Source organism: Colletotrichum navitas (genome assembly GCF_030913465.1).
Source record: "Colletotrichum navitas strain CBS 125086 chromosome Unknown LY79scaffold_17, whole genome shotgun sequence".
NCBI lineage: Eukaryota > Fungi > Ascomycota > Sordariomycetes > Glomerellales > Glomerellaceae > Colletotrichum > Colletotrichum navitas.
Genome location: NW_026850563.1, coordinates 208,781 through 230,573, shown reverse-complemented (window position 1 = coordinate 230,573; position 21,793 = coordinate 208,781). Strand labels below are relative to the sequence as shown.

The window sequence follows — 21,793 nt, the reverse complement described above, 5'->3', positions numbered from 1 at the left end:
GAATGGCCCCAAGCCAAGTGACGAATTGCCGTCCCTTGCTCCCGAGCCTGGGAGACTTTACGCCCAATCAAAAGATTCTATCAGAGCTCCATCCCGGGGCGGATGAATCAAGGAGCCGACAAGAGCTTTATCGATAGCGCTAGTGCCAAGACGAGGCCAACTGACACGCTTGCCTGCCAGACGCCTGCACCTTCCAATTGGTAATTGGGTGAGTGGCACCTGCGACGTGCTTTCCCTTTGCCTCTGGTCGCAAAAATATCCATTTCAGCCTCCCCTCCAGCGGCCGCCAAATCCTCCCCCGTTCAACCCACTTGCACCCTCGATAATTACGATTCCAACGGCGTCCTTGCTTTGCACACAAGCAAGCGAAATTCGAGATTTGGCTGCCTCAAAGACTTGCTTACTTGCAGGAAACTTTGACCGAGTCTCGGCTTTTGAAAGGAGAAAGACGGCGCGATGGATTACGAGCCCATGCTGCTGGACGGCGAGTCTGGGGGACCGTCGATCAAGATCTCGGGGGTACTTGATTCCTTCTCAACTCCCTCAGTTGGTGGCTTGAAGACTGACAGCCTGGCACTCGCTTAGGCCGACAACATCCACGTCAACTTCGACCTCTCCAACTGCGACCTCTCCTTCGCCAACTCGCTGCGTCGCGTTATCCAGGCCGAGGTCCCTGTGATCGCCATCGACCTGGTCGAAATCGAAGCCAACACGTCTGTCCTCGCTGACGAATTCATCGCCCACCGTCTGGGGTTGATTCCTCTCCAATCCAAGGACGTCAACAGCCTTCTCTACACCCGAGACTGCGACTGTGAGCAATACTGCGACAACTGTAGCGTGAAGCTTACCTTGCATGCGCGTTGCTCATCGGACGAGACCATGAAGGTATATGCAAGCGATCTCATCGTCGACAGTTTCAGACAGAACGGCACCGTAGGAAACCCGGTCATTCTCGACCCGGAAGGACAGGGCTCTTTGATCTGCAAACTGCGTAAGGGGCAGGAGCTCAAGATCTCATGTATCGCCAAGAAGGGAATCGCTAAGGAACACGCAAAATGGATGCCAACGTCCGCCGTGGGCTTCGAGTACGACCCTCATAACAAGCTGCACCATCTGGACATGTGGTATGAGGAGGATCCCAAGGCCGAGTGGTAAGTGATGGCAGTATGGTCCGGCGATGCGCGCGCATTAACTTACTTCCGATCCAGGCCCGATAGCAAGTACGCGAAGATGGAGGACCCCCCTCAGGAAGGGGAGCCGTTCGACTACGACGCGGTACCTAGCAAATTCTATTTCGAGGTGGAGAGCGTGGGCAGCCTCGAGCCCGATCAGATTATCCAGGAGGGAATCAAGATTCTCCAGGAAAAGCTGGCCTTGACGCTCCACATCCTCACCGGCGAGGCGGACGACGACGGCATGGGTGACTTTGACGGTCCTCGTAGTCCTAACCTGGATATGGACGGCGGCAACCCCTGGCAAGACCAGGGCTACACCACGCCCTTCAACGGCGGTGGGCAGAGCTCGTGGGGTGGCAATGCGACAACGCCGTACGCCACCACTACACCCTACGGTGCATCTGGACAGTCTGGCTGGAACTGAGAGAGGACGACGAAATCAATAAAGCACAAAATGGCGTTTATGTACGAGACCAAGTCAAGAATGGGGTGGCAACTGGAGTTTGCGAGTTTTTCTGCGAAATAGCCGACTTGAATAACAGTTGGTCAAGTCAATCCGGCAAGAAAGTATCTTGGGTTTGCTGTATCAAATATCGACCGGATCAGGTACGCAAGCACATGAGGTAAGGCAGGGAAGGAGTCTTCCTGATGCCTGATCCAGTATTTCCGGCGTCATTTAGGTCTGAGCCGAGACTGGCTCATAAACGCCCGCTAGGGGCATGACACCAGGAAAGAACCTCAAAAAGGAGAAGTGGTCAGGGGCCGAAGGAGAAGGGAGGGACAAACAGCGCGGCATACGGGTCGACGGTCCAGATACCTTTTAATACAAAAATCACGCATATCAAAACGGTTCAAAGGAAGAAAACACAAACAAAGCCCTCTCTCTATTTGGCGTCTATAAACCATCCAGGACTCCTCTCAAATGCAGCAGATTGCCTCTATCCAACGCCTGCTAATCATACCCAAGATGCTGGTGCTGTCGACAAAAGCGCAGCACCGGTCTATCAAACCGATTAATCTATACAACAAGCTCCGTGCGTGTGTATACTCTAATTTGTTTTTCACCCCTTAATGGACGACTCCTCGCTGTCGCCAACGCTAGTGGCTTTTCTATAGACCTTGCGGTGCATTTCTAGGAAGATGAATGTACAGATGGTTTGACTGGGCGATGAAGTTAGCGTTTCCGTCAGGTATCGCGAGTATATGAGATGGGGAAGAGAGAGAGGGGGATAGAGAGAGAGAGAGAGAGAGCGAGTTAGAGGAAAAGGAGAAAAACGGGGGGGATGGGTGGTTCAAGTGAAATAGAAGGAGAGGGAGAGGGAAGACGGCAAAGAAAGACGTACGGTCCAAGGCGGAGGAAGCTGGGCACCCAGCCATTGAACATCCACCTGAAGCCCTCGGCCTTGTAGATCTTGGCCAGCGTGAGCGCCAGCCCCTCTTGGGTGGTCGCCGACATGACACGGGTCTTGATGACGTCGATGGGGCTCGTCACGGTGGCTGCCATGACGCCGGCGAGGAAGGAGGCGGTAAAGTGCGTGGTGAGGGTATCCCCCATGGGGGTGTGGCCGATCAGCAGGCCCTTGAAGGTGTCGTACGAGGCGAGCTGGGAGGCCGTCATGGCGGCGGCGCGCATGCTGTTGGGCAGCACACCGCGGAACCAGCTCCCAAGGCCCTCCTCGCGGGCCATGCGCAGCATACCCTCGAGCGCGTGGCGGTAGTTGCGGCGCTCGGCGGCAGGGAGTGCGGCGTCCTGCTGCATGCGCACATTGAGGACGTCGGCAGCGTTGCCGGAGATGCCGCCGACGAAGCCCGAGGCCGAGGCCATGGCGACAAGAACGGGGAAGGACGGGGCCTTGCCGCCGTTGGCGCGGGTCGCGCGGACCTTCATCTCCTCGTAGGCGCCGAAGCGGACGGTGGAGTACGTCATCTGCCGGAGGAGCGATGCCGAGAGGCCGTTGTAGAGGCCGGTCACGCCGTGGTTGCGGAAGATGTGGGCGAAGGTGCCGCTCATGCTCTTAGGCGCATCCGGGCGGCGGACTTGCAGGCGGACCTAGAAGCATTGTGTAAGTATTCTTGCATTAGTACAATCCCCCTCCCCCCCCTCCACCCTCCTTTTTTACGGCTTCGCGGACCAATTCGCGATTGTAGGCCGGAGTGGAGGGGTTATGGTGTTTCCTGTGACAACTGCGCGTACCTTGACTGTGAGACATTGTTAGCTCTACAGCTCCGATATCGCGGCATCGCAGTCGGCCTTCTTTTTTCCTTCCCCCCCGCTCTGTCACGCAGAACGCAGTGTGAGGCACTTACCCAGATCTAGGGGGTGGGTTACGCAGGCGGCCATGCTGCTGGCGCTGCCTCCGAACCAAAAGGGGTATCGCATCGACGGCTGCGTCGTCTTCTTTTTCGTCGTCGCTGTCGCCGCCTGCCTCGGCTGCGGTTGCGGCTTCTCCTGGCCCTCCGTCTGCCCCATATTCAACGACGACGGCGCATCGTCGGCCGGTTTGCTGGCGATCATGTTGGCGGCGGCGGGGGACTGCATCGTTGCAGCAGCTATGCAATATCCTCTGCCGAGCTCATCCCGCTGCGGCGGCGCAAAACTGAAACCTGCGTCGCTACCAAGGTGGCAGACTCGGTTTCAATGGGAGGAAGAATGGCAGTCGGTATCCAAGGTTGCCCTGCGTCGGCAATTGTGAAAAAGGTTCCGGTCGGTCGGGCGGCGCTGTGGATGTCCCTCTTCTTTTCTGTGCGAACACGTCGAAAAATATGAGTCCTTTCGAGGGAGGTGGCAGGAGGCTTGATTAATTTTTCCCTTTTTTTTTGTTGATTTGCTAAAGACTCTTGCCTTGACACGGAAAAGAAGGGTGATGAGAGGAAGAAGCCAAGTGGTTCCCAGAATCGGCCCGTATCGCGAACTTTTTTTCTGTCGCTATTTCTTTTCTGGAAGCCGATCCGGCCGGATGACGTTTCTGCTCGGCTTAAAGAAAATAGCCTGCTGCTTCGGCTTTTTGCTGCTGCGTCATAGTTGTAGTGGCAGGGGGGTAAGTATCATGCGCTAAGGAACCCCTGCGCCGGGTCGGTAAGGCCTGACACGTGGGTAGCTTTTTTATTCGGGGTCGGATTTTCCTGTGATGTTGAAGCTCTCTTTTTGTTATTCCACGGCTTTTCGAACCACGTCGAGACACCCAACAGAGAAGCTCCAGTGCTTGTGATGACAGCATAGCACAAAGGCATAGACAAAAAACCACACGACAATGCTCGTTCCCAGGTTGGCCGGCAGGCAATTGCAGCGAAGCTGCTTCCGTGGCGCCACCTGTCGCGGGGCTGCTTCTGCTCGACAATGGCAGACGCTGGCTTCGCTGTCCATGAGCAGCCGGCGTGCCTACTCCTCAGGTCAGACCGATCCGATCCTGACCCCCTTGTCTGCTTTCTAAACTGTGCATTGCAGAATCCCCGACCCCGAGCAACGAGACCGTTGAGGTCAATGGCCGGACCATCCCGACTGACGACTGGTTCAACGTTCCCAAGGCCGTCCTCAACGCGGCGTCGCGCAAGCTCCACCTCCAAAAGGACCATCCCGTGTACATCACCCGACAGATCATTGAGTCGCAGTTCCCGGCGCCCACATACCGGTACCACAACACCTTAGACCCTGTCGTCACCACGCACCAGAACTTTGACTCGCTGGGCTTCCCCGCCGACCATCCCGGCCGCGCAAAGTCCGACACCTACTACTTGAACAAGGACACGCTCCTGAGAACGCACACCAGCGCGCACCAAGCGCAGACGTTCAAAAGGAACCTGAGCGAGGGATACCTCATCAGCGCCGACGTCTACAGGCGCGATGCCATCGACAGGAGCCACTACCCAGTCTTCCACCAGATGGAGGGCGCCCGCATGTGGGACAGGACCAAGGTGCCCAACGGCGACATTGCCGCCGCTGTCTGGGAGGACTTGAATAGGCTGCCGAAGCACAATGTCAAAGTGGAGGATCCCCATCCCGCCTACGACGCGGAGCGCAACCCCCTACAGGAGGGCCACCACTCGCCCGCCGAGGCTGAGGCCATCGGCGCTCACCTGAAGCGGTCTCTGGAGAACATGGTCGTCGAGATATTCACGAGGGCCAAGGCCGCCGCTGCCAAGGCGGACCCCGACTACAAGGACGAGCCCCTGAGAGTCCGCTGGGTGGAGGCGTACTTCCCCTTCACGAGCCCCTCGTGGGAGCTCGAGGTCTACTGTGCCGGGGACTGGCTCGAGGTGCTGGGCTGCGGCGTGGTGAAGCAGGACATCTGCGTCAACGCGGGGGTGCCGCAGCAGCTCGGCTGGGCCTTTGGCATCGGCCTCGAGCGCATCGCCATGCTCCTCTTCCAGATCCCCGACATCCGCCTGTTCTGGTCGCAGGATGAGAGATTCCTGGGCCAGTTCAGGGGCGTGTCCGACCAATTGGACTCGATGAAGCGCTTCGCGCCCTTCTCCAAGCACCCGGCCTGCCCCAAGGACGTGTCCTTCTGGCTCCGGAGCACGTCCGCGGCCGGAGGGAATACCAAGGCCAACACGCAGGACTTCCACGAGAACGACTTTATGGAACTGGTGCGGGACATCGCCGGCGAGAAGGTCGAGGACGTTCGGCTGGTGGACGAATTCACGCACCCCAAGACGGGAAGGCGCAGCATGTGTTATCGCATCAACTACCGAAGTCTGGAGCGGACCCTGACCAACAAGGAGGCCAACGAGTTACATAGCGAGGTGACCCGTAAGTTGGTGGAAAAGCTAGGCGTCGAAATCCGTTAAAAAAATGACCTTTACTTGACGCTGGTAGCCGAGGGCTTAGGGGGCTGTGCTACCGATGTTTTCTTGCAGCTCTTCAGACGTCACGTTACGGCTCCGGGTTGAGCGAGTCCTCGGGCACGGCATGGTTAGCAGACCCGGCGTAAGCTGTGCGCCTTGCTCGGGGTGTGTTGCGGGAAAGTGCACTGCCAAGCCGGCGGACGTAACTCGACTCCGCCCTGCCGAAGTGAAGAGAGGAGGGTTTGACATGGAGGTGTCACGCCATGTATCATAGAACGACTTGTACTATAACGCCGTATGGTGACCGAGGTCAGAGCCTTGGGTACCTTTTGCGGGCTGAGCCTTTGACCAGAAGTTCAGGGTAATTACGGGGACTCGGGATTTTCTTGGATCCCGCCTTGCAGCGGCTTTGTTTTGATGGCTGTGTTTCGTCCTCGGAATTGCTTCAAGAGGCACAACCGTGATGTGCACCGGCATCGGGTGAAAAAACAGCATCATTTATGACGGTTGGAAACAGCTCAACGCCGAAAGAGCGCCCGACCGCCACCATCGCCAACGCCCGAGCAACGAGCATACCAGACTCGCCTTGCCAAGAGTTCTCGAACGAACCCTTGCCTCCCACTTGCGCGCGAAGGGAATCGTCGGAAGGTTCTGAAGCAGTGACGCTGCGGTTGCAGATCGTTGTGTCAGGCGTAAAACCTACCGGCACAATGCGTCCGCCGTCTGGGACAAGTGCATTAAGCCTTGGGGTGGTGGCAGGGAAGGACAGGCACGAGAGAGTCTTGACCCGTCGTCCCAACCACTTGGGACGGTTGTGCATGTCGGTTTCATGTCCTTCTTTTCTTTAAAGATGGGGCCAACATCAGCCCGCCGCCGAGAGGCCTTGGAGTTTGAGAGTCGCAGTTGGAGAATAGAGTTGGGCACAGCCACGCTCGCGGTATTAAGCTCTCTCTCTCTCTCGCCGTGCATCATACTACCGGTACCGGTAGTTAGTGTAAGCTGTGACTGTCGCAAGTTTATGCTGACACCCTCCCCCCCCCGCCTTCAAGCGGTTCCTTGCAAGCTGTCCAAACGGATGAGATGAGTTGAGTGTGATGCTTCAGGTTAGACTAAGTAATATCGAGCTTATCGGGTGGCATTCTTTCTGGGCAAGCATTATCTCTGTTGCAGGGAAGTCCCCACAGGATGCCGAGATAAGGTCAAGTGCCACGAGGGTAACAATCGGTGGTGTCCCAGTCGTAGAAAACGGTGAGATACGGCTCGAGGCGCAACCGTACCTAGACAGAATCTCGAGTGGGTTGAAGGACGTAACTCGAAGGAGGGGGGGGGGAAGGTGGCAGCACCAGCTAGCGGAGCGCAGGAATGCAGGTCTTGGCCCAGAACGGCGTCTGGGGAAGCCGATTGCATCGCGCGAAACATCAATCTGGCAGGTCGGAGGTCTTGGTATCCAGCACAGCCCCGTTTCCAGGTCTCCAGATGGGAATCTGCTGACTGTTGCCGGTTCCAGCGCCCCGCCGCGTAGCATTCGGGAAGGGGTTTTTGCGTCGAGCCGGAAATTGGGTCGAAACATTTGATGAGTGGCGGCAAACACAATGCGGGAAAATTCGTTTCCCGCATTGATAGGAATATTGGCTTCAAATTTCGTTTTTATTTGTTTTTTTCGCTCTCCGTTTCTTCTCTGCCGTGCTCGGGGATATACTGTTGGGTGGGCTGAAGGACAGGGAGTTTGGGGTCAGATGAGCGCACTTGTCTTTTGTTCGACAGGCAATGGAAGGGGCTGAGGCTTGGTGTAATTTGCCCCAAGCTGGCTGAGCAAAGACAAAACTCGTAGGTTGACTCGTAACAGACGGGCGGAGTTTGCGCCGCGACTTCAACCACATGCGAGGCTTTCCGCGGTCCCATTCCCACGATGCTCCTCACACGAGGCCGTGAAATGCCTTGCCCCTGTCTCCAGAGGGCGTTGGTTCATGGCATGAAGCGGCGAGGCAGGCCGGCGCACCTGACACTGCGGTTGTCGAGAGGGGCTCTGCATCATGAGCACCACCTCTGTTGCCAAGCCGCAGCCCCATACGATTGATGCTGGGGGCTGGACGAGTTCGTAAGCCAAGACCAACGAGGCAACAATCGATCACAAACGATCGAAGGTAGGCTAAAGATATCCGAAAACGTTTCGGAGAGGAGAGCAAGACCGAGCAAGGGTGGCTTCTCATGAGACTCGAGGAGACATGGCTACCAAACCTGACAGCAAAGCACAAACCCCAAGTGTCGTAGATACAGTAATCAAGCAGCCAAGCAATGGCCAAGTAATCAATCATATCGTGTAAAGAGAACAACTATTGCACAGCCCCAATCCCCTCTATCAAACTTGTCGTGAACTTGCCGTGCTGGGAAGTCGACTCGGGATCCCTGGAAGACCCTTGGCCTTGAGCACGATGGAGCAAAAGCGGGGGGTTCAGCTGTCGAGTTGATGGATCTCGAACGGCAAAGCAACAACGAGCAAGTGTGCGCCTGTACGGATAATATGCATCTGTAGGTAACGTTGATGTTCGGAGCATGCCCGAGTCCAGAACTGGGTAGGTTTGTTGGTTGATTAGAGCTGCAGGTGTCTCCGTCGTCGACGATTGGTTGGAAGGGACGGATGCACGGGAAGCATGCATGGCAAGACTCCAGACCTCGGAAGAAGGCGAGAATGAGGGCGGTGCCAGTGGCCGGAGGCTGACGGCGTGTTTGCCGTAGCAGGCCATGTGCCTCAGTTTTGTCATGTTTTGTTTGCGCCGTGTCTCGCGTACCCGGGAAACGTACGTGAAGGGAAGCAAAGAGGGATCCAAGGGCGAGACCAAACGACGAGGTGGATGTGGACGTGGAGGGATACGGTTGACAGGGGCGAGGGATGGACGATGCGCGCGTAGTGTTGCCGCTGCGGCGAATTAGCGGGTCGGGGCGTTGTTTCCCCAGCAGTTGGGAGAAGTTGTTCGCGCCCCGGGCGCCCTGCTGTTGTTGAAGAGAGGGAACTGGGCCCGCTGGGCTTGTGGTGTGGGGTGAGGTAGCCACCGTGATGACAGGGCGACTTTGGTCGTGTTGTGGACGAATACATGAGGAGGCGTGCGAGGATTGAGCCGGCAGCAACGACGCAAGGTCCACGCCTGACTGAAGCTCAAAAGACTCTTAGACAGCACTGCCCTGGCGGCGCACGGCAAAGTCGTCACAGTGGAAATTAGCGATTGAGAAATGGCAACGCCACCGTAATAGTACGTGCCCCGGTCCGGCGTTTGCTTAGCTCATCCGTTAAGATGCGGGATCAGGGCGCGTGACGGTGTTGTATTGTGGGTAGGCAAACGACCGAGGTGGCGAATGGAATTCTCGACAATTCAATTCCTAGCGGGGCGAGCCAACCATCGGCCCGTCGATTCGTCTACGGCATGGAAAGGGAGGGCGATATATCAAACTACCTTCAAGGTATGCTGGATTGGTAGTGCACATACTGGATCCCGGCAGGCATTCCTTGGGATGCGTCTGGCCACCAGACGCCAAGCCGACTCGAGCAGACAGAAAAGAAAAAGGAGAGAAAAAAAAAAAACCAATACCTGGGTTTCCTCTGATTTTTTTCCTCCTCTTTACTTTTGCACAGCCCCAGCCAGGTCAGCAGGTGTTACTAGTACTATGCTACTAGTACTAGTCCCTGCTTGACTGCTGGCTAGGTACTCAGTAGAATGGCCCCGTGCCGTGGACCTTCTGCGCTCTGTGCTCGCTTCCCGCTCGTCCTCGCAGTTGCATGGTAGACATACCTAGTAGCATGCATGCCTGCCGACATCTCGCATTCTGCGTAGAATTACTAGAGGTAGCACAAGCATTCAATAGAGAAACCCAATCTTTACATCGTGATGGAAGGTGCCGCTTCTCGTCTGATCCCGACAGTTCTTCGCCTGCGCCAATCAATCAACCTTGACAAACCATCAAGCGCCTTGCCTTACTGCACCATCTACCTCATCGACAGACAGCCATCACTCCACTTAGACGCTGCCCCGGTGCACTCGCACTGCGTGACTGCAAAAGGAACATATAAGTAACGGCAGGCGTATCGCACGAGTTTCCAGCTTTTCTAAGCCTGCATGTACACGTATTGTTCGAACACGCTTCCTAGGTAGGTACTGCTGCGGCGGCTACAAAGGCGGCGAAACTCCAAACGGACCCCCCCCCGCCAGTCCGTGTGGCCTTCCCGTTTCATCACACAGACCAGACAACTAAGGTAGTTTGCTATGCAACCGCGGGTCTTGCACACACACCCTTAACCCACCGTTCGCACCCCTCCCCCCTCCCACCACTCTACTCAGCCATCCACACAAACACCGGATACTCTGTACACTAGCCGCTGGGCAGTGTAGGTAGTGTATGGATGCTATCTCATGCTCCACCCGGCCCAGTAGTCGCCAATAGCGACAGCCAAGCCACCCTCGCATAGGTGCGCTCAAACATATAACCAAGACCGCCGCCCACCAACCTCCATCATCTTGCATTCCAACTCCAGCACCAAACAAACAGGACGCATATACATATACTCTGCACATTGTTGAATGCAAACGAAGAAGCGCACCAAATCATCAACTTAGTAGCAAACCTTTGTTCTCCTCGCTTTCTGTCGCATCCGCCATCACACCGTCACACTCCAACCAAATCACACACACAATCGCTCAAAATGGAGTCGCCCAAGTCTGACACCCGCCCCATCTTCTCGAGGCGTTCAACCGGCTCCAACAAGTCGCTGTCTCTCGACCTCTCCTCCCTGCCACCTCTGGTCCAGCCGACGCCGCCCACAAACACTCTCCTCTTCACAAACCTCAACGACACTTCCATCTTCCGCCCCGACAACCTCCAGACCATCCGCGACCTCGTCCTCAAGACGGCACCCATCCACTCATGGGCACCCCTCAAGTCTTTCCGCCGCATCGTCGTCTCCTTCTTCTCCGAGGACGATGCCATCGCTGTGCGCCGCGTTTGGGACGGTGAAGCCGTCATGGGTGAGCGCGTCCGTGTCTACTTTGGCCAGCCTACGCCCGTCGAGGTCACCGACCGCCACCTTGCCCTCCCCGACGCCGGCAAGCTCTTCTTCATCTCGCCCCCTCCCTCGCCCCCCCACGGTTGGGAGATGAAGCTGGAGGACGCTCCCAACAAGATGGTTCACGCCGACGACCTCGCCGAGGCCCTTGCCAAGCTCCACCACCGCCCGACGGGAGTTCAGACCCCCGTCAGCCCCGTTGATGGCTCCCAGCAAACCCGCAGCAGGAGCTCTACCCTGCTCTACCAGCCCGGCGCCAACGGCACCAGCCCCGACCTCCCGGCCATCTGCCTCGAGGACATGACCGACGAGCCCATGGAGTTCAGCCCCATCGACAACCAAAAGACCATCATGGCGCACACCTCTCGCCCGCCGGTTGAGCTGATGCACGACGCATAAGACATTCCCAGCTTTTCATCTTATTTAACAAGACTTATCTCGCTCGGGCGTTAGGGTACTATATGGAGTATGGTGACACGGGCTTATGGCACGCATCTAGCATCTTGACATGGGTTTTGCGACGGCGTTTTGGGAAAGACAACGGCACGTATACTGGACAGGGTATAGGGAGGGTCGTTGTTATTATTGCATTGGATGGGATCGACACTCTACACTGTCGCTTCTGATGGCCATGAAGCCAGGTTAAAAAAAGTTTCTTATCTTACGGGGTTGCCTACAAGCACACCTTACGTGTACACTAGAGCTTCCTTTCGCGAGCGGCCTAAAGGCTGCGAAATCAAGAAAGCTGACTATTATCACATGAGCATAAAAAAGAAGTCTTGTGTGGGCCCTCACGTCTCAGCGTGCGCTTTTTGTGTGTTATGCCTTGTACCCCCAAGAATCTGCGGCAAAGACGTTCATGCCATGGGGGCCGTCATCGTTACAGCGCGCTCCATAAAAGACGTCCAGCCCCAGATTGTGTTTGATCTTCGCACATAATTGATCTGCGGCCGCGAAGCCGAGCCGAGTGGGGAGGGGAGTCGGGTACCGGATGAAATCCGATCGGGATCAGCCCGTGGCCCACGCTGCTCCGACTTGGTATGGAGTTTCTGGTTTCAACTTGGAATGACGTTCCTCTACGCATATAATCACATATGTGGATTGTCTTAGAGGTCGAGTGAAACCATTCCAGCGGCTCTCCTAAACAGCGACGAGGCGCCCCGTACGCCCAGCCAGGCGAGTAGCCCCGCGACGGTGACGGCGACCAGGAGCACGACGAGGCTCCGGCGCTCGTTCTTGCGCACACGGCGGCTGGCGAGAGCGGAACCCTGTACGGACGGGGTGAAGTGGCGGGACTGAGCGGCTGCCTCGGTGGACATGACGTCGAGGGTCGGGATATACTTGAAGTCAAAGTTCGTCTCTTTGCCGAGGGCGCCGAGCTCAGGTTTGTAGACCGTCAGGTTGAACAGGGCTTTCTTAAGTCTCTTTTTTTGTTGTTTCACGAACGGTGTTAGTCGAGGTTTGGCCCAGGAAACCCTCGAAAGGGGTGGGGGGCCGGGGGAGGGGGCATTCATTCACCTCGTTCCGAGACGTGTCCCAGTGCGGGAACAGACGGCGGGAGTAGCACATGGCCATGAAGAAGATGCAATGCCCGACGATGAGCAGGGAGTAGTAGAAGGGCGGCCGGGCGACGGCCAGCGCGCGGGCGAGCTTCGGGCCGTTGAGCCAGTATGTCTCGGCGGCGAGGAACTCGCGCGACACGTACGAGGGCGGCTGGTCGCACAGGCCGGAGAGGACGTTGTTGGCGAGCACACGCGAGGTGTCGGACGGCTCGATCTCGGACGCCAGGAGGGACTCCATCATGGCCCGTGCCGCCGACGGCGACGCGAAGGTGTCGGTCGGCGTGCCCATGATGTGGGCGACCCACCGCCAGAGCGCGAGGTAGTCGGCCTCTTCGGCGCGGGTGGGGTAGATGCCCTGCCGGGGGAGGCCTATCCAGAGGAGCGTGGCGGAGAAGGTGGAGATGGTGCCGATGCAGTCGAGGTCGTTGACGGGCACGCCCCAGGCCCGGACGTCGTAGTACGAGGGCCGCTCGGCGGCGAGGGCGAGGATGCGGCGGCGCACAGCGGCGTGGAGGAGGCGGACCCGCAGAGACGAAGCGAAGCCGTCGCCACCGGGCTGGATAGAGACGAGGTCGCGCGTCACCTGGAGGATGTGCTGGAAGGTCTCGAGGAGGCGGCGGCGGGTGACTTTGACGCCGAAGCCGCCGGTGCGGGAGAGCGTCTCGACCACGCGGCGGCTGCCCATGCCGCCGACCAGGGACTGGAACGTGAGCTGTGCGGTGTTAATGAGATTCTGTGTGAGACGGGCTTTGGGGGGAGGGGGGCGTTTACAGCGAAGATGGCAGGTCCAGCATAGCGGAGGAATACCTCCTGACCTCGTTCGATCTGGGCCCAGTCGACCCAGTCGGGGATGGTGTTGACTTCGCTCCACAGCTTTCCGAGGACCTCGTCCGAGTCCGCATTGTCTCTCAAGAGAGCGTAGAGGTCTCGGTCGGGCTTCGGGCCCGGAGCAATGTCGACCTTCTCGCCAGGCGGCGAGGGCTTTTTCGGCGGCGATATCTCATCCAGTCGGTCAAGCGCTTTTGCCCCCAGCTCATCATAGGTGTAGATCATGGGACGGAGGTCGTCACTCGTGAGATGTTGGTCGGTCCACTTGAACCAGTAGTCCCAGACTGATCGCCACTCCTCGCCTCTACACCACAGGATGCCGGCCATTATTGCTCTGAACTGCCGGATTAATGATACTCAATAATCTGGCCAGGAAGGTCTACCAGAGACTGAAGAGCAGAGGACTAATTACAAGGCTTTGACTGAGATTGGAATTGAGGGGAACAGGGTTGACGAGACACGGAAGTGTAGGTGGCGGACGCCACAGTGAACAGGGGCAAAACGAAGATTAGGGCTGAATGATTTTATCGAGTCCAAAGAGCGCATACTTAATAACACTCTCAAAACTGCTGGTATGGAACCAACCCGGTTCCCTTCCAACTTCAAGGTCATCAAGCCTGGATATGGGTATCACTAGGTCTGGGTGAACAGCACCGAGGCACCCCGCACTCATACTACAAGCAGAGCGAGATGGTTGCCTCTTGGGGCAAGGGAATGAAACACGGTTTGCTAGCGAATAAGGGATTGACACTGACACCTGGCTGACATTGCTAGGAAATGGCAGTAGTCATAAGGTTGGGAAGAGAAGATCGGCAATATGGGTTGTGAATCCCCGCACAGTGAGAGGCTGCCGAGAACATGGATGATGCCGTGATGTTTGTACGTGCATGATCTCGCCCCCCCTTCCCCAATCCGACATGGAGAGCGGAAGTGGCTTCTATGAAAGGCGGATGTACCGGGCTGATTGAGGAAAACCCAAGAGACGGAGTAAGAGAAGGTGAACTAGCCGGCAACTAGTTGCGGTGGGCTCATGACGAGCCGACAGAGTCCGAGTCCGAGTTCGAGTGCGGGTCAGCTGTCGCGCAAATTGAAGTCAAAAACGGGAGGGCGATTTAATTCGCTTTGGCAGCTTTCCGTCTAGAACCAACCAGTTGCTTGATAGCCCCTCCCCGCAGCAAGCACCGCACCGGTGGTGCCCGGCGCAGCGGCACCATTCCCCCGGGCCGCCCCTGGGATGGCCCCACTTTTCCTCGAGCCCCGTTCCGCCGTCCAGAGGCGCGACTGAATTAATTAGTCTCGAGCTTGACTTTTTTGCAAACGCCCCCTTTGACAACTTCGCATCCCACACCCCGACTCTCGACATCTCCCATTTCGATCCGAGTCCGCGAGATCCCGCAAGCCAATCATGTTCTGCTCATGTAGATTGACCTCCTTGAGGCTTTTTCTACAGGGCGTTTCGCAAACGCTCGTCTCCGAACCCGCCGTCGCGACGAGACTTTCCCAGCACCTCAAGAACCCCCACGCTCTGCGGCTCGGCCAGAAATCGACATTCGCAACCTCGGTAGCCTATAGCAGACATGACGACTGGCAAGGGTCCAGAAAATCAGGCACGGTGCTCGCGGAGAGAAAACACGCAACAAAGGACAGGAGGGGACAGGACGGCCACGCCGGCGAGGACGACCCCGAGGACGGTGCGAAGCCCAAAAGAGAACCCTGGCAGATCCAGAAAGAGGCCCTGAAGAAGAAGTTTCCCGAGGGCTGGAACCCGCGCAAGCGGCTCTCGCCGGACGCCATCGCGGGCATCAAGGCGCTGCACGCGCAGTTCCCCGAGGAGTACACGCTCCGGACGCTGGCCGACAAGTTCGAGGTATCGCCCGAGGCGATCCGAAGGATTCTCAAGAGCAAGTGGCAGGCATCGCCCGAGGAGGAGGAGAAGCGTCAGGAGCGCTGGTTCCGGCGCGGCGTCAGCGTGTGGTCGCGGTACGCCGAGCTGGGCATGAAGCCGCCCAGCAAGTGGCGCCGCGAGGGCGTCACGCGCGACCCATCGTACCACGAAAACCGCAAAGCGGCGATCCAGCGGAGGAAGGAAGAGGAGGCGGAAGAACACGCCGGGGAGAGGTTGCAGCGGAAGCTGTCTGACACGATTCTGTAATCGCCAGGAGCGACGATCTCTTTCTCGCATTCACACGGGTCGAATACCCCGAGGACCATCCCAGCTCTTAAATACCGGGCAGAAATCGAGCCTCAAAATCCAATATTGATCGAAACTATGCCAAAAAACAATAAACAGAAATCATCAAGTTTGATTCTGGTTTTATTGCTCATTTGACTGTCAACGGTTCCTTCAGTCCGGCTGTTTTATTTTCGCCCACCCGTCTCCCAATTTTATGGCCTGCCGAGGACCTGAGCTAATTTGAAGCACCAGTTTGGATCTTGACAACCTGGTTTGTCGTTTCCGGTGTCCAAAGCTTCATGTTCTGACTGGCACATTTCTTGAAGCCATTCCAAGGTTTCTCACACCCCTGCACCGTGATGCTTGGTCGTACTGTAGAGAACCAGGATCCTTGGAGGCTACTCCTGCATTGGCCGTTGTGCTGCTCCTTAAGTGGCTTGAGCGGTCATGCAGTCTTGAACGATATGATGAATGAATTATAGCACTCGATCGGTGCATGGTACCCAGCGCCACTGTACGCCCGACCACGGCGCTTACTCTCCCGTATTGGTCCTCGAGTCTTCACCAAGCAGTTGGTTGAATGCCAAGGCAATCCTCGGCAGGTACAGACACCGGAGTATCTTCTGATTGCTCGGTAAACCACTCATACACGAGAAGCCCCTCTACTGGAGGTCTGTCTCGGGAATTTGGTCTTGGGACCTGCCGACCCATTATCGGCAGGAGAAATTTCCTTTCTCGTCCACCCTTAGAGTAGCCTTTGCGGAGGTCCTTACTGGTGAAGGAAGAGGATGATCTAGAGGGTTTCCAGGTCAATGATGTCGGCAATCGACAGCGGAAACCGGCCGAGGGAGTGATACATGCGCTTCAGAATCATGATTTCATAATTCTGATCTTCTGAATTGACTCTTTCCCAGCCAGGGCGGAACAGTGGTAACCGCTTCGGTGCACCAGACTGAGAACCTGTCACAGGTGAGCCGAGGGAAGTGACGGCGAGCCGTATGTGGAGACATGCACGGCATTTCCAAAGTATCATATGTCTCGTCCATGTGTCCCAAGGAAGTCGGAATATGGCCTCTAGGCTACGTGCGAAGATGGCTCAAATGAAGTAGCCCTCCCCAGCGAAACCCCAAATCTCTATGGACAACGCCTCCATAGTCACCGAGTCGTGGACCTTTGAGACTTTGTCTAGTTCCAATCTAAAACTTAGTAAGCATTCAGAGGAGCCAGCCAAGATGAGCGCGTCATTGCGTACCCGTATGGAGCGGCTGACTCCCGTGATTCATTCATAATCAGAGTCTTGGGCTGGCGCATGGGAATGGAGGCCTCGTTCTATAAGTGCCAGTGTCCGCGGATGTTTTTCTCAACGCAACGTTTTTGTTTTGATTTTTCATCTTTAGAGTCCGGAAAGTATCGCATCATCAAATGGAGGTTCGCGGTTCAGGGGACGACAATATAGTAAAGCCCCTTTTGGGAAGGAGGGCGAAGCAAAAGACGATGAGGTCTCCCCTGGCTAAACAAACTGCGGCTTCGTCCACAGTCCCATGAAGCTAGCTCCTTGGAGACCCCATTCGGGCTGTGGGAGATAGTCACATTAAGAACTCTACGTACGCTATCATAACATAAACAAATACATCGACACGATGGCCGCCGTGGCTGCTACTCATGTATTCTGTAAGCGCGTGAATAACTTGACTCTTTAACAAACCAGCTCAGTATGTCGGGTCGGGACGAAGATGACAGCACGCCCTTACGGCTGTTGAGTGAACTGCCCGAGGAAGGAGAGTCAAAAAAGAATCCCCAAAAGAAACTTCAAGGACCGACCGCGGTTCGAACGCGGGGCCTAGAGATGGTTGCTGTCTAGGAACTGCAATCTCTCGCTCTACCACTGAGCTATCGATCCTTGCGAGCGGAACGATCGCTTAGTCATCTGAATCGCTTGACCGTCTGACCGCAATGTGGTCTCAAGGAGGCTCTCTCGCATGCGAAAAGCAGAGGTGCGAATGTGCACCATGTGGTTGGTTGGATACCCACGCATGCCATGCATGCTCGGTGACGTGGGGCCGGAGGCTTGATTAGCAAATTGTGCATGTGGCATTGTACTGACAAGGGGTCGGGGCAGAACCGAGCTAAACGTTGGAGCATCACAGCAAGATAAAGGGAGAGTAATTTGGAGAACGCAAGAATGGCATTTGAACACAAAAGTCTGATATTTGGGTACCCAGTGCTAGGTCCTTCAACCTAGGGCTATGTTAATTAATGTACAGGGCGAGGCCAGTCTAAACACGACGCAGGAGTTTCAGATACCCAGGGTGAACTCGACGCCGACATCAATATCGCGTGCTGCAAATCTCCGTTAGCAATGCTTCAGTGGATTCGAGGGTTAGACGGGAGGGAGAGGGGGCCAAGACTTACCCATCTTCACAACCTTGGACAGCTGGACGGCCTTCTCGGCGGCGGTCTGGAGATCGTCGATGGAGAAGATCTTCATGCCCGAGTTGTTGATGATCTCGTGGGCGGCCTCAACGTTGGTACCCTGCAGACGGGCGATGATGGGGATCTTGAGGTTGAGCTCCTTGGAGGTGTTGATGAGACCCTGGGCGATGAGGTCGCAACGGACGATACCACCAAAGATGTTGACAAAGATGGCGGAGACCTTGGGGTCGCTCGTGATGAGCTCGAAGGCCTCCTTGATGGCGGCGGGAGTGGCACCACCACCGACGTCGAGGAAGTTGGCGGGCGTGCCCTTGTTCAGCTTGATAATGTCCATGGTGGCCATGGCCAGACCGGCACCGTTGACGAGGCAGCCAATATCACCGTCGAGCTTGATGAAGTTGAGGCCGGACTCGGCAGCGCGGACCTCGTCGGCGTCCTCCTGGGTGGTGTCGCGCAGGGCGAAGATGTCCTTCTGGCGGTAGTCGGCGTTGTCGTCGAAGCCGAACTTGGCGTCCATGCAGAGGACCTTGTGGTCAGAGGTCTCGGAGAGGGGGTTGATCTCGATCTGGGTGGCGTCCTTCTCGAGGAAGATCTTGTAGAGCTTCTGGATGGTGTCCTTGGCGTCCTCGATGCACTGCTCGCTGAAGCCGAGCTTGACAGCGATATCGCGGGCGATCTCGTCGGTGACGCCCTTCTTGATGTCGATGTTGGTGGTGATGATAGCGTCGGGGTTCTCCTTGGCGACCGTCTCGATGTCCATGCCGCCCTGGGACGAGGACACGATGACGGGGGCCTGGGAGGCGCGGTCCATAAGAATGGCGAGGTAGAACTCGCGGCGGGCGAACTTGCGCTCGCAGATGTAGACAGAGTTGCAGAGCTTGCCGCCAGCGCCGGTCTGCTTGGTGATGAGCTTGTGGCCAATCATCTGCTCGGCGAACATCTCGGCCTCGGTAGGGGAGTAGATGACGCGAACACCGCCCTTGAGGCCGTTGTCGAAAGTGCCCTTTCCACGTCCACCAGCGAGAACCTGGGCCTTGATGACCATGTCCTCACCACCAATCTCCTTTGCGATGGCCTTGGCCTCGGCGGCAGACTTTGCGACGGAACCCTTGGGGACACCGACTCCATACTAGATTGACGGACCAGGTCCATACGTTAGCCATCGCGATCGTCCATCTACGCGTTCGTGGGAAGCTCTATTGAAAACCTGGCCTCTCCCGGCGAAAAGGAGAGTGGGGCGTTTCAATCGCGGATGCGGGTATGGGTGTTTACCTGGCGCAGGAGGTCGGCGGAAAGGTACTCGTGGATGCTGAGGTTTCTTCTTTGTTGCTGCGCGAGACCTGGGAATCTGGCAGGCGAGGCGGCGACCCTCGAGGAAGTTTGGATGGCAGAAGCCAAACGGCTGCGTCCGAGTTTGAACATGACTGAAGAGGTTTATGTATTCGTGTCGCGAGGAAGGGGTAAGGTTCTTCGAGACCCAGGGTTCGAAGAAGAGAAAAAGAGGCGCGCCGTCAATGAAATGATTGAGTCGGAAATCCCTACGGGTATGGAATGATGCGGCGCTTCGTAGGAGGGGAAAGGAACAAGGACCGATAAAAAAAAAAGTCCTATAGGTTTGTGCTGTGATGCAATTGGGTTTGCAGGAAAGCGCTATCTCCAAGCAATCTCAAACTGGAAAACCGAGTTTCGGGTCCGCAGGAAGGGTCCGCGGAAATTCCCGGTGCTGTGGTTATTCCTTCAGCCGAGCTAGTAGGTACACCAGTTAGCCGCCGCTTTTAGGCTCTACCTACTCTAGCGAAAACCGCCTTTCTCACAACAAAATCACAGATATTGTAAAGCTGATGTTCTATGGACTTGGTTATGTCTGAAAATAAACTCATCAGCCATGGTTTTTTTTTTTATACTTTTTTCTTACAGAGGAGGCGAGTCACTTTGCCTTAAGAGCCGAAGTATGGGTTAACCCCGTGACTTTCCGGAGGCCATGCGGTAAAAGCGGCTCTACATGGCTCGAGCTCTGGACCCCGTGCATCTGTCAAGACATTCGCACCAACCGTGAGCCACGTGTCTGTAGGAGGCGCCTCTGCAAGCTGATCATGTGGCGCCAAATCTTGACCTCTCTTTTTTCCAGACACTGTCACGTTCTCCTTGAGAAACGCTGTGGCCTGATCTAGAGGTACAGGAACCGGTTGAGCCGATGAAAAGCCGACTCACAGATATTCTCTGACAACCTCATCTCTGGCCAGACCTTGACCTCATCCGACTTCCCAAGATTTCAACCCTTCCAATCCATGTGCCAACTGAGACAAGTATTGGTACACTCAAGGTGACTTCGCGATGCCCTCACAAAAGCACACCATATGCTCTGGCTTCCAGATAGATTCCAACTCATGCTGAAATATAGCCTAAAGACTCTCAACTATTGCCGTATCAGCGAGACGTCATGAGTTCCACATAATTGCAACTTAGGCCAGGGACTCACCAGTCGAGTCGTCCACTTCTGCTAGCATAGCAACCTACAATGACTGCCGGCTTTACCTTGTTCTCTGAGAACTTAATAGTTGGTCAAAAGGCCGATGGTCGTGCTAGTCAACACGCCCTTCGTGATAGGGCTCTGAGGCAGACACGTAGCCAAATCCCGCCGTATCAGAGCCATCCTGATACACCGACCAGGATCGGCATATGTGCACCAGTGTATACGTATGCGGGCTTTTCGTCCTTAAATTTCGAATCACCGTCAGGCTGATAAGGATCGCGAAGAAGCTTATGACCAGCCGTAGAGTACGCAGCCGAAACCCTCTACTTGAAAGCCACCATCTACCGATCTTGCTGCGTGTTCGGTGTTCGACACTCATTGCATTCATCGATGTCGTAACAAGCCCTCTTTTGGCGTTGTCTACCATGGCAAGTACGATTGGAAGGGTTGACAGTAACCAGTCTGGTAGGCTTGGCATCGCTTCGCATTGGGAGGTGATGTTGGGTGCGGCGCTCCCGCTGACAGCTTTCATTGTGGGCGATAAGGTGTAGCAGGATACCTGGAACGAACGGTATTCCTCGGTATTTTGCGTTTCGGTTATGACCTCCGGGACGCCGGGCGGTCGACTGAAGGGATTCTTGGGTAACGCAAGCTGGGCGTTGCGTGCGCTCTGCGAACGGTGGTTGTGCCAGGTGGACACATCGGGCCAGGATGTAGAACGTTGGGAAGCATCCATTGCAATTCCAAAGAGCGAGGCATGCGAACGTAAAACTTCGGCTCGATCCGAATTCATTCCTGCCCAGCATATGTGTGGGTATTGGTCCGTATTAAAGCTGGGATGGCTGAGGTCGTCCAAGCATGAAGCAACACTTCAGACGAGTTGTCGGCAAAGACGATCATCATGCAGACCGCTAGGCTAGATCGAAAGCTGAATCCATGAGATGGATCGAAAGCTCAGGCCTGTTCCATGGAGAGCGGTCCCTTTCAAGGTCAAGGGCCACTCGCCAGTTGTGGTGGTCGTCTCGGAACCGGATTCTTAAAGGATGTACGATGTATTACCAACAAGCAATGATTAGATTCAACGGTGCTGCTGTGGCTGGTCGTTCAGATGCAAGGTGCACCACTGCATGACCGTTCTTTGTCGCGACTTTGGGATGACCCCTGTCTTGGTCTTATGTGCTGCTCTCATCTTGACTCAACAGCACTTATTGCTCTGAGGTGTGGTGAGCTTTGTCAAGAAAGTAGAGGAGGACGAGGAGGAGGAGGAGGAGAAGAGGAGAGGAGCGAATGGAAGAAGAGAAAAGCAAACCC

The 21,793-nt window shown here is 56.1% G+C and overlaps 9 protein-coding genes and 1 non-coding gene across 10 annotated transcripts; 5 read left to right on the top strand and 5 right to left on the bottom strand.

Annotated features, from left to right (window-relative positions):
- Positions 1 to 60: 60 nt before the first annotated feature.
- Positions 61 to 2,047, top strand: LY79DRAFT_547779 (RNA polymerase Rpb3/RpoA insert domain-containing protein). The gene is made up of 3 exons (XM_060557358.1): positions 61 to 519; positions 586 to 1,151; positions 1,209 to 2,047. The coding sequence occupies exons 1-3, from the start codon at positions 457 to 459 to the stop codon at positions 1,597 to 1,599; spliced, it is 1,020 nt and encodes a 339-aa protein (XP_060416108.1). The 5' UTR covers positions 61 to 456; the 3' UTR covers positions 1,600 to 2,047.
- A 189-nt stretch (positions 2,048 to 2,236) lies between these two features.
- On the bottom strand, positions 2,237 to 3,714 carry LY79DRAFT_588824 (mitochondrial carrier domain-containing protein; the record flags this gene model as incomplete). The annotated part of the gene is made up of 4 exons (XM_060560963.1): positions 2,237 to 2,336; positions 2,519 to 3,225; positions 3,370 to 3,374; positions 3,483 to 3,714. The coding sequence occupies 4 exons, from the start codon at positions 3,712 to 3,714 to the stop codon at positions 2,237 to 2,239; spliced, it is 1,044 nt and encodes a 347-aa protein (XP_060416107.1).
- A 615-nt stretch (positions 3,715 to 4,329) lies between these two features.
- Positions 4,330 to 6,184, top strand: LY79DRAFT_116000 (phenylalanyl-tRNA synthetase). The gene is made up of 2 exons (XM_060550738.1): positions 4,330 to 4,565; positions 4,621 to 6,184. Exons 1-2 carry the CDS (start codon positions 4,427 to 4,429, stop codon positions 5,961 to 5,963), a joined length of 1,482 nt encoding a protein of 493 aa, XP_060416106.1. The 5' UTR covers positions 4,330 to 4,426; the 3' UTR covers positions 5,964 to 6,184.
- Positions 6,185 to 6,917: 733 nt separating this feature from the next.
- LY79DRAFT_115948 (uncharacterized protein) lies at positions 6,918 to 7,571 on the top strand. The gene has a single exon (XM_060550737.1). It carries the CDS (start codon positions 7,055 to 7,057, stop codon positions 7,532 to 7,534), a length of 480 nt encoding a protein of 159 aa, XP_060416105.1. The 5' UTR covers positions 6,918 to 7,054; the 3' UTR covers positions 7,535 to 7,571.
- A 2,553-nt stretch (positions 7,572 to 10,124) lies between these two features.
- LY79DRAFT_547770 (uncharacterized protein) lies at positions 10,125 to 10,480 on the bottom strand. Its single transcript, XM_060557357.1, has one exon. It carries the CDS (start codon positions 10,472 to 10,474, stop codon positions 10,202 to 10,204), a length of 273 nt encoding a protein of 90 aa, XP_060416104.1. The 5' UTR covers positions 10,475 to 10,480; the 3' UTR covers positions 10,125 to 10,201.
- A 173-nt stretch (positions 10,481 to 10,653) lies between these two features.
- Positions 10,654 to 11,412, top strand: LY79DRAFT_588822 (calcipressin; the record flags this gene model as incomplete). Its single annotated transcript, XM_060560962.1, has 1 exon — positions 10,654 to 11,412. The coding sequence occupies one exon, from the start codon at positions 10,654 to 10,656 to the stop codon at positions 11,410 to 11,412; it is 759 nt and encodes a 252-aa protein (XP_060416103.1).
- Positions 11,413 to 12,119: 707 nt separating this feature from the next.
- On the bottom strand, positions 12,120 to 13,730 carry LY79DRAFT_588821 (tat pathway signal sequence; the record flags this gene model as incomplete). The annotated part of the gene is made up of 3 exons (XM_060560961.1): positions 12,120 to 12,437; positions 12,532 to 13,287; positions 13,347 to 13,730. The coding sequence occupies 3 exons, from the start codon at positions 13,728 to 13,730 to the stop codon at positions 12,120 to 12,122; spliced, it is 1,458 nt and encodes a 485-aa protein (XP_060416102.1).
- A 1,003-nt stretch (positions 13,731 to 14,733) lies between these two features.
- LY79DRAFT_547767 (mitochondrion organization and biogenesis protein) lies at positions 14,734 to 15,696 on the top strand. The gene has a single exon (XM_060557356.1). The coding sequence runs from the start codon at positions 14,809 to 14,811 to the stop codon at positions 15,553 to 15,555; it is 747 nt and encodes a 248-aa protein (XP_060416101.1). The 5' UTR covers positions 14,734 to 14,808; the 3' UTR covers positions 15,556 to 15,696.
- Positions 15,697 to 17,388: 1,692 nt separating this feature from the next.
- Positions 17,389 to 17,476, bottom strand: LY79DRAFT_t81. The gene has a single exon. It is a non-coding gene; the product is annotated as a tRNA-Cys (tRNA).
- Positions 17,477 to 17,872: 396 nt separating this feature from the next.
- LY79DRAFT_588819 (succinate-CoA ligase) lies at positions 17,873 to 19,431 on the bottom strand (the record flags this gene model as incomplete). Its single annotated transcript, XM_060560960.1, has 3 exons — positions 17,873 to 17,916; positions 17,989 to 19,138; positions 19,282 to 19,431. The coding sequence occupies 3 exons, from the start codon at positions 19,429 to 19,431 to the stop codon at positions 17,873 to 17,875; spliced, it is 1,344 nt and encodes a 447-aa protein (XP_060416100.1).
- Positions 19,432 to 21,793: the final 2,362 nt, after the last annotated feature.

Bases quoted from the DNA above. Each gene is read 5' to 3' on its own strand.
- LY79DRAFT_116000 (XM_060550738.1), top strand. From the start codon at position 4,427: ATGCTCGTTCCCAGGTTGGCCGGCAGGCAATTGCAGCGAAGCTGCTTC. The intron at 4,566-4,620 runs GTCAGACCGATC...TGTGCATTGCAG, and splicing joins CCGGCGTGCCTACTCCTCAG to AATCCCCGACCCCGAGCAAC.
- LY79DRAFT_547779 (XM_060557358.1), top strand. From the start codon at position 457: ATGGATTACGAGCCCATGCTGCTGGACGGCGAGTCTGGGGGACCGTCG. The intron at 520-585 runs GTACTTGATTCC...GCACTCGCTTAG, and splicing joins CGTCGATCAAGATCTCGGGG to GCCGACAACATCCACGTCAA. The intron at 1,152-1,208 runs GTAAGTGATGGC...CTTCCGATCCAG, and splicing joins GAGGATCCCAAGGCCGAGTG to GCCCGATAGCAAGTACGCGA.
- LY79DRAFT_547770 (XM_060557357.1), bottom strand. From the start codon at position 10,474: ATGCAAGATGATGGAGGTTGGTGGGCGGCGGTCTTGGTTATATGTTTG.
- LY79DRAFT_115948 (XM_060550737.1), top strand. From the start codon at position 7,055: ATGCTTCAGGTTAGACTAAGTAATATCGAGCTTATCGGGTGGCATTCT.
- LY79DRAFT_547767 (XM_060557356.1), top strand. From the start codon at position 14,809: ATGTTCTGCTCATGTAGATTGACCTCCTTGAGGCTTTTTCTACAGGGC.